This window comes from Notechis scutatus, chromosome 3 (genome assembly GCF_049901735.1).
Source record: "Notechis scutatus isolate UNSWTSFEM ecotype Mainland chromosome 3, rNotScu1.2, whole genome shotgun sequence".
NCBI lineage: Eukaryota > Metazoa > Chordata > Lepidosauria > Squamata > Elapidae > Notechis > Notechis scutatus.
In genome coordinates, this window is record NC_142011.1 from 63,251,271 (window position 1) to 63,261,349 (window position 10,079).

Genomic DNA, 10,079 nt, shown 5'->3' on the forward strand with positions numbered 1-10,079 from the left:
TACATTGAATTTCATTTTGTTAGATACGGCCCAGTGTTTTAGTCTGTCAAGATCCATCTGGATCTTGAGCCTATCTTCTTGGGCGTTAGGTATTCCTGCCAGCTTAGTATCATCTGCAAATTTGGTAAGTTCCCCTTCTATTCCCTCATCTAAGTTGTTAATGAAGATATTGAAGAGTACTGGGCCTAAGACAGAAACTTGTGGCACCCCACTGCTTATTTCCCTCCATGTAGACTTAGACCCATTAAGGACTACTCATTGAGTACGATTTGCAAGTCCATCTGGTGGTGGTGCTATCTATCCGACTTTTTTCTAGCTTACCAAGAAGTAGGTTGTGGTCTACTTTGTCAAATGCCTTGCTGAAATCTAAATATAATATGTCCACAGTATTTTGCTGATCTACTAATTTAGTCAGTGTTGAAGAATGAAGTAAGATTGGTTTGGCATGATCTGTTTTTAACAAACTTATGCTGACTGCTAGTTATTACTTTACTTGCTTCTAGATGTTGGCAGATCTGGTTTTTTATTATCTTTTCCAGTGTCTTCCTGGGTATTGATGTTAGGCTGATTGGTCTATAATTTCCTGGGTCTGTTTTTCCCCCCCTTTTTTGAAGATGGGAACCACATCAGCTCTTTTCCAGTCCTCTGGTAGTTCCCCGGTGCTCCAGGATTTTTGAAAGATATGATGCAGTGGTTCTGAAATGACCTCTGTCAGCTCCTTTAAAACTCTGGGATGTAATCTGTCAGGTGCCGGTGATTTGTTTTCATCAAGATCAGAAAGGTGTTATGTTACTATTTTTTGCTTATTTTAACTTTTATTTCATGCAGAAAAGAATTATTTTCAAAATGAAAGGGAAAATAAACAAAAATTAAATATAAAATTTATTGTTCATTGTCCACCAGTACAAAAATACAGTATAGCATGCTGAGATAAGGCAACCACCATAACATTCAGTGAGATATTTTTTTGTTCCATTAATGAAAAACTTGGAAGATGAATGCACAAATACATTAAAAGCAAAGTTTATATAAATCAACCAAATGGAGTAACAGGCAATTATATCAGGAAAAAGTACACATAATCTTCCTGGAGTAAGCAGAAAAATGAGGCTATGCATACCACAATCCTAATGTATTTGGGAATAAATCCTATGGAATACTCTTGTACTAATACTAATTAGTACTTAGGAATACTTAATACTCTTACTTCTGAGCAGACATGCATAGGATTGCATTGTTACAATAGTCTCTATAACAAATTTATCTGTTTAATCAATTTAACTTCAGACTTATAGATATGATTCTAATTTAATCTCACTCAATTTGGATATGATTTAGATATGAGCATAACTTCCATAATTTTAGTCACCATGAATTGTGGAAATTGTATCCGAAATATGTTTAGCACTACCAGAATAAGAAATACTGAATTAAGTTCATGTTAAAAAGGAAAAAAATCCACATATTTTCTCAAAATCTATGAACAAGTTTTATTTGTAAGATATTAAAAAAGATATTTGCAATTAATGCCCTCAACCTAATCATATATGTGTTCTTATAATTTGGCTTTAAATTCCATTGAAACCTGATTACTCATGCAGTTAAAGTTGAAGCATTTATTTGTTAAGGTATTTAGCCATTTTTTTTCTTCAATCCATTTCAATGTAAACAAGGGAGGACATATTACTTTATTTGAATTCACTGTGTGAAAATTAGACAGCATTCGGCTTATTATCTACAGTATTTTTTTTTCAGAGCACCAACATTTTCATATGAAAAAAGTTAGGGTCACATTTAAATTTAGATGGTGAGCCTATACAAAATAGATCTTCAGGGTATTATAATTCATCTCCAAAATGTTTTTTCTTGAAAGCATCCCCGGTTAGTTTCTCTTGAGCTACCTTCATCCCTTGGATGACTGCAATATTAAAACACAAGATATTCTTAGTACTTGGTTCAATTTAAATAAAATAGCCGAGCAGTTATATTTTTATAAGCTACTGCAGAAAATCTACACATAAATATAAGCAATATTTAAAGTAGCAACATTATCTTCATAACACATTCCTATCATGGCTCTTATGCAACTTTCTTTTGACTTGGTTTTTTTTTCCTGTCAACATTTTCCCTGACCGGAAGTCTTCATTTTATTCCTAAAGGTGATGTCCGTTAAAAGGCAGTTTTAAGAAATTATAGCTGCATTCATTTATTAAATATATACCCAGTCTTTTATTTTATACAACTCAAGTACCATATGTAGCTCTCTATATATCACTTTACTCTTTTGCTAAACTGCATAAGAGTGCCTATGTATCTAACACCATTTTCTGATGTCCAGTTCTGGCCTTTCATGATGTAGCTGTCAAAGTTGACTTGCTTTCTTCGTTTGCTGCATGAACTTCCAGCACTCAGTTTGCCAAACAGAAACAGGAGGGGGGCTGGTAAATTCCTAGGTTGCGGGGAGTCTAAGGAATGATTGACTGGAAAGGAAATAACCACCAAGGCCAAGTTCTCAGAGCTACTAGCAGGTGTAAAATGTTTTCCCAAAACAAAAGTACTAAGTGTAATTAGTAGACAATGAATTGTGGGTGGCCCAAGAGTGAAAAGGGTTTTTTACCTATGCGGGTTTTAGTGGGATAACCTCAGAGCTGACTTTGCTCCTACTGTGCCTAAATGGATCTTTCAATGAAGTTTTACTCGGCCAGTAGTTCCTACAACCAGGAGTTTTTTTTTTAGATGTTCCAAATGGGATGGTTGACATTAAGTCATCTCTCAGATTTTCCCGCAAAAATCCACATATATTAGATGCCATAATTAATATTCATAAATGGCATTTTAAGGATGTCAAGGTAAGGAGTCCTGGAATGTACAGAATATCTGTTCAGGTGCTATGTAGCTTTTTGAATGTCACTGTCAAAATTTGTTCAAAGCCTTTTTTCCGCTAAAGACGTTTTGAACTCAGTGTAAGTTCCTCAGAATACAAGCTCTGATCTCTCTCTCCCCCCACCCCCCAATCAGAAGTCAATCTAATTTGGCACTACTGTATAATGCAAGTCTGGTTTACTAAAACCCAATTTAGATGCAATCCATTCATACCTTGATCAGCACTAGTATAAAAATACTTATAGTTGGGGTTTCCATTTTCATTTATGATCTCCGGATGGATCTTTCCACTAGGATCTGTGTAAAAGAAGAGATCAGTGAAAAATAATTATTGCAATCTGAACAGTATTATTTTATCTTTCAACACAAATTGATGAACCACAATTATGTCATACCCATGAAAAGAATTCTAGGAATGTAACCTCCATCTGGGCTAAAAGCTTCATCTTTAGGTTCTTCTTCATCCTGTAAATACAATAAAGTTTAAAAAAAATAGCTTTATTTCTGCATGAATAATAGCCTACTGTATATCAAAATCAGAAGGAACATTACAATAGTATAGCAATACTACACTACTCCTATGTTTCACATACAACGCCTTCAGACAGATTTGGGAAAAGAAAAATCACTCTTTTAAAACCTAAGAGACTTGGTGCTATCAATACAAACAATACCTGTTAAAAAGAAATAAAGTTTATCTTCATTAAGTCCATTCTTTCTATTCTTAAAATAATTCCTTAGTTAATCTTGATTTTGAAACTCAAAACATCTTCTTGAATTGAGGAACATATGACATCCTTATGTTTACAAAAATAGCTGTATATAAAATTTAGGATATGAATAATGCATTACTTGCTGAATAATACATTAAATACTTTTGAAGTTGCATAATGCAAAAATAAATGATTTTCTTTTCAGAAACAAACATCTTATACAGCTAAGTTTTCTGTTACATGAATTTTACCATGAACTAGAAACCCATGACTTGTTTGGTCATCATTTAAGAAATATCACCTTATATAAACAGAGAAAAACCAACACCATAGGTTGGCAAAAAATATATTGGAATGGGAATGATGTCAGACTTCTTGTCGGCTTTCCCACTGAGTTTCTTTCGATAAGCACTGGAAACCAAACCAAACCAAACCAACCAACCAATCTCCCTCCCTCCCTCCTTCCTTCCTCAATATCTTCAACAATGGCAGAAGTTCTGATATGCTTGAAAAGCTTAAAATTTAAGGGAAATATTCAGATATATCTGCTCTGAAAGTAGCCCATGCTGAGCTGTACAACATTAGCAATGGATCACAGAAAATGATTTCTGACAATTTTGTATTATGTAATAAAGCGCTTTATAATGTTTATGTTGTAAAATGTTTTGTAAAATGGGCCAAATTTCAGTTCCAGAGAAATTACAGGTCCAACATTTTGGATGCATTCTTTCAGTTAGCTGGTTTGAGGCGTCTTCATTAAAAAGTTTTTGCCCTATGATGCACCTTTTCGCACAGTTGAAGGTTACAGACGCAGGAGTTTTAGTAGCATATAAATAGCATTCAAAGGAAGAGTGACTCATTTCGGTACTCTAGAGACTTACCTCAAGGTTAACCATCACAAAATTATGGGCAAGCTCAGAGATTTCCTTTGATTCAGCAAACTTTGGTTTTAAAGCTAATAAAATAAAATATAAAAGGGGAAACTAATCAATAAAGATGCAAATATAGCAGAGTTGGATTCAGACTAAGTGGGATGCGTATAGATCCCAATGAATCCAATATTTATAGCTAGTAGTGACTAGCGGTCTATGATTATATCTGACCATAATTTTCATAAATACCAAATTTTTTCCTTAATACTAATTCAGAGATAGAACAAATGGACACCCTTAAATTGTAAATGGAAGCATAAATGAAATTAATACTGTATTACTTTCCTATTAATGCTTGAGGTGAGGTTAGTTCATCAGTTTGCTAAACAGTTCTAAGAGTTTCTATATGAAAGCAATAGATAGTCCTTGACTTACAACAGTTCACTTAGTGACTGTTCAAAATAACAGTATTGTAAAGTGTGACTTATGACCATTTTTCAGCGTTAACGATTTTTGTAGTATCCCCATGATCATGTGATCAAAATTGAGATCTTGGCAACTGGTTCATATTTATGACTGATATTTATGACTGTTGCTGTGTCCCAAGATTTTGTGATCACTTTTTGAGACCTTCTCTTAAGCAAAGTCAATGGGGAAGTCAGATTTACTTAACAACTGATTTACTAACTTCAACTGCAGTGATTCTCTTATCAACTATGGCAACAAAGGTCATAAAATGGGACAAAACTCAAATGTCCCATTTTAACAACAGAAATATTGGGCTCAATTGTGATCATAAGTTGAGGTGTCAGCTTTTCAAGTGATGAAATCCATTTAAAAAGAAATGAGCAAGGCTTGACATGAGGGCTACCTGTATACACATTATATAGATTGAGAAATGTAGGTAGTCCTTGACTAACAACCAGAATTGAGCCCAGAATTATGACTGTAAGTCATTTAGTGGCTCACCACATGACCATGACTAATTTTACAAACTTTTTTGTAGTGGTTGATAAGTAAATCTGATTTATCCAGTGTTTTTTATTAAAAAACAGAAGTAAATGCTGGAAACTGGCAAACAATTTGTGACTGTGGGAGGAGTGTGTGGCTATTTGAACTTCAAAATTGGAGTATACTTTTTTGGGGGAGGTAGTGGTATGTCCATCATAACTTCAAATGGTTGCTCAGCAACTGGTCCCTAAGTTAGAACTAGCTGCATGCTGTTTCACAAATATTGCAAATTTCCCGTCTGTTATTCCATGAAACATCACTAATGTTGCCTGTGATGTCTTACCTTTGCAAGCACCACACCAAGATTTATGAATTATTATCATCAGAGGCAATCCACTAAAAATAATTGAAATATACAATTTAAGTAATTATCAACACATAGTTCAATTCCAAGCTCATCATGTATTAAAGCTGTAATACTAAATCACCTGCCCGAACAAATCTATGCAACTCATAGGAAAGGGCCACATTGATTAAAAGTAATTATGGGGCATAATCAGCTGTTTAGTAGCAGCAGTGATGGAGCTGGTAGTGTTGGTGAAGCCGAGAAATACTGGAAGTATTCAACGGTCTGTCTTTGGGAAGCCAGATTCTTTCTGCATGGCAGCAATATTTGTTGGTGGAGCTATGGTTAGAAAACACTAGAAAGCCACACAAATCTGGGCCCATATATTATATGGTTCATTGAATATCACGAATAGCTTCACATCTGTTCTGCAGCAAGGTGAAATATTCTTAATATTTACACTTACTTTCAAGCACAGATATTAGTTACAGAATCTATTTTAAATAAAGTTGGACATCCCATTGTAGCTGTATTTCCAAACAATATGTTTTTTGTTCTTACCTAAAAAGTATTTCATTCTAAAACAAATGATAGGTTTTGTCAAATCCCACAGATTGGAATGGAGGTTACTTTCATATTAGCCCATTCTTTTCTTAGAATAGGCTTTTTCTTTTTCAATCTTTCCTGCTTCTTCCATCTACTTCTGTCTACAAATGGGACACAAGATGACGCTAGCAGGAAAGGAGGGTGGAGTGAGTAGAAATGAATACATAATTATTTTCCCTTGACTCTTGAGAGTAAATATTTTCTAATTGCTCAGACTTCTTGAGTCTTACAGAGCATGATCAATTCAGTAGTAACAGAGACTTCTGAACTTGTGCAACATGATATTCATCAGCTGCATTCCATTCCAAGGCTTAGCGCTAGTACCAAAACTTTAGCAACAGACATCTTCTCCCCAAATCCCTTCAGGTCTGAATGCTGAGGTTGAAGTTCTCTAGATCAGGGGTCCCCAACCACTGGTCCGTGGACCGGTACCGGTCCGCGGAACAAGTCCTACCGGGCCGCTGGTTGCTGGGCGCCGCCATCTTTTTTTGATGAAAAAGTGCTTCCGGTGAGCTTTTCCGGGTAGAAAGCTCACCGGAAGCACTTTTTCATCCAAAAAAGATGGCGGCGCCCAGCTGATGCCGGTACCTGGCCACGGCATAAAAAAGGTTGGGGATCACTGCTCTAGATGCCTAGTGCTGAACTGATTCAACTTAGGACATGTCTGTGCAGACAGTTTAAGATTACAACATACCTGGCTGCAGCCTCCTTTTTCCCATCTTCTAGTGTTCTCCAGTGAATGTGATCTCCAAAACCTTGGAAGGAAAGAGCAAATATATACTGTGTAATTTAAAACAATGGCCCTCCAAACTTTCTGGCATCAGGGGCCGGTTTCGAGGAACACAATTTTTCCACAAACCAGGTGGTGGTGGTGGTTTTGGTTTTGCTCACTCACCTGCTATTGGTCCATGGCCCGGTGTTTGGCGACCCCTGATTTAAAACATTCATTACAGTATGTAAAAATATCTATCATTTGTAATTACTTAGATTGGTAAACACAAATGTCATTTTTCAGAAAGTCCTCAGTGACTCCATGAAATCTTATGAACTTATTGTAGAGAAAGCAATGTTATATTTTCATTGTAAACTGCATTATGTCTATTTCTTCAGAACTGGGCTAATGAAACTCCACAGAAAATCATACTGCCTCAGCACAGCTCTGTAAGAATATTATATTTAAAAAATTGTGACATTAAAAGAAAGCTTGTTTTTAAGAGACTTATAACAAAAAGTTGCACAATTAAAATAGGGCAACCTATTTTAGATGCATTACAGTTTAAATTCATCCTAATATTTTCACATATTGGAAACAGTGTGACATAGCTCACATTCTACACATTTGTAGAAAAATAATTATGAATACCAAGGCTTCCAACATTGGAGCTCAGTACTTTGAAAACCTTAGATTTACGATAACTGGCTGCTTATACTAAAAAAAATCCATATTATTACCCCAAAGCATAATTAGAATAGTTACTTTGAAAACCTTACTTACAGAGTAAAAACATTTATTCTTTGCTAACTGCAGAATAATTCAAACTTCGCAAAGAACAGAATTTCCTTTCTTAGAATAACCAATATGTTACTTTTATATTTTCCTTCCCAAAGAAAGTATCATGTTTGTCCTTAAATACAGAAGCTGTGTAAATCTGTGTCATTGACACTGAGGATTGTGCTGCATTAGTTTCTATTCTACAAAGCAAGTAAGCCTACTCTGAAATGAAGGTCAGATAGAAAAAAGCATTCTGAGAAATCATAATCAAGCAACATGAAAAGCAAAGAACTAAAATTTAAAAATAGTTCAGATACTTCAATCTATATTTGGCAGACAGCCGGAAAGCCTCAGGAGTAACTTGTCAGCTAATAATACTTGGTGGCACAATCGTGAATAGATTCAGTTATTTCCTCTCTTTTTGCTTAAAATTTAAAGAAGTTAATTTGCATATAACTGGCACTTTAAGGTGTGTACGTGGCCATTAGAGGTTGGTTATTCCTACTGTATCTTAAATAACAATCAATCTGTTCACCTCACCTGATCATCCACTAAATAGAATTGATACAATAGTAGAAAAAGCAGGTTATGATCAGGGAGACCCAGCTGAATGTCAAGTGTTAAATTAGAAGACATGCCCCATTACCTACTTTATCTTTAACTAATAGCAAACACCAAATTGACTTAAAAAAATAATTTAGTCATTTAATAGCTAAATGCAAAATTGTGCATTAGACTATCACTTTAAAATTTTTTAAAAAAAAAAATCAGAATAAGATTAAAAATTATTGACTTGAACTTTGGAAACAGAAACATTTGGGGTAAATCTCTGAACGATTTACAGTAATGTATTCTCACAAATCGTTCAACGACCATCTCATGGTCTGTGTAGCAAATTTGCTGTCGATACTTCGCGGGATCGCAACTTAAACGATAAGAATTAGGAGGTAAACCTTAACATTTCGCAGTTGCTCAAATCCTCCTCCCGCGCGGAAACTTTTGCTTGTTCAGTTCCCCCCCACCTCCCAAAGCACAGGCATACAAAAGAAAACAAGAACAAATGATTTCTAACCTTTTCCACGCGCTGGTTCAGTTGCAGCCACCACGAACCAGTGGCAAAAGGAAGAAAAAAGGAGAGGGGACAGCGAGGCGAGGCGAACTCTCATAGTAGCAAGCGCGACTCCTCTCCCGGGTTGAATCGCCGGTCAGCTTTGCCGCGGAGCCTGATCAATCCAAGTCAGCCCTCCCGTGAAAAAGGAAGTGATGCTAATGGGGAGGAACTGGGAGGGATTTGTTCAATGTGAGTCCGGGGTAAATTTGAAGGAAACAGAAAGAGCTCTTTAGTGGGAGATTGCAACCTCCCAGCCGTTTCTCAAGAAATATTTTATTGGAAAAAAGTTCCCTTTTTTCTTTTTTGCGTTTCTAGCAATTCGGACTCATATTGGGGTGCATCTTCGCTAATCTCGAAGGAGGAAGGTGCCATCTATAAAACATTTTATGGGCGTTTTCTTTGTATGCTACCGATTTTGTAATTTTATTATTTCTACCCCAAACCTTTTCCCATTCTGTTATGGTGATGCTACGTCCTATATTCCTACTCCAGGCTATCATGTTTTCCATATGTGGTGGTCCTGTACAGAAGCTCAATAATATTGGCAGAAAATTAGAAATTGGCTGGAAGAAATGACAAGAATTCAGACCAGAGTCCTTTCTGTTAGGGATCTTTGATAAACAAATATCAAAAAAAGTGAAATATATAACAATACACATTTTGACAGTGGCCAGATTGGCTTTTGCACAATGTTGGAAGCAGCCTCATGTTCATCAGAGATGATTATTCAAAAAATTTCAAGTGTGCAGAAATGGACAAATTAACTTTGGCATTAAAAAATAAAGACACTTCAATATACTACAACAGCTGGAACTGCTGGTACAAATGGATAGACCAAAGATAGACTTCACACTAAAAGGCAAAAGAGGATAGGATAAATCCATAGTAGTGATACACAGATATATGTAAGGATTAGGTGTGTGTATATGGCATAAAATAAGGATAAAAAAAGAGGTCTTACAAACTGTTGAAGATGAGAATGTTTTTAATTGTTTTCTATTTTTTTCTTTATTTTCTTCCTTTCTTCTTTTTCTTTCATATGTGTTGTTGGTTTGTTTTAATTGTAAAATCAATAAAATTTATTTTTTTAAAAAATATTTTATTG

General features: G+C 35.4%; 1 protein-coding gene across 1 annotated transcript; it reads right to left on the minus strand.

Moving 5' to 3' along the window:
- Positions 1 to 869: 869 nt before the first annotated feature.
- TXNDC12 (thioredoxin domain containing 12) lies at positions 870 to 9,130 on the minus strand. The gene is made up of 7 exons (XM_026665857.2): positions 8,936 to 9,130; positions 7,066 to 7,126; positions 5,763 to 5,815; positions 4,478 to 4,551; positions 3,279 to 3,348; positions 3,097 to 3,180; positions 870 to 1,918 (listed from the first exon to the last, which is right to left on the minus strand). The coding sequence occupies exons 1-7, from the start codon at positions 9,027 to 9,029 to the stop codon at positions 1,839 to 1,841; spliced, it is 516 nt and encodes a 171-aa protein (XP_026521642.1). The 5' UTR covers positions 9,030 to 9,130; the 3' UTR covers positions 870 to 1,838.
- Between the last annotated feature and the right edge of the window lie 949 nt (positions 9,131 to 10,079).

What these genes read in the sequence shown, in the direction of transcription:
- TXNDC12 (XM_026665857.2), bottom strand. Translation starts at nt 9,029, where the DNA reads ATGAGAGTTCGCCTCGCCTCGCTGTCCCCTCTCCTTTTTTCTTCCTTT. An exon ending in AAAAAGGAGGCTGCAGCCAG is followed by an intron (nt 5,816 to 7,065) that starts GTATGTTGTAAT and finishes AATTATTTTTAG; the next exon opens with TGGATTGCCTCTGATGATAA. An exon ending in TTGTGATGGTTAACCTTGAG is followed by an intron (nt 3,349 to 4,477) that starts GTAAGTCTCTAG and finishes TTGTATTTACAG; the next exon opens with GATGAAGAAGAACCTAAAGA.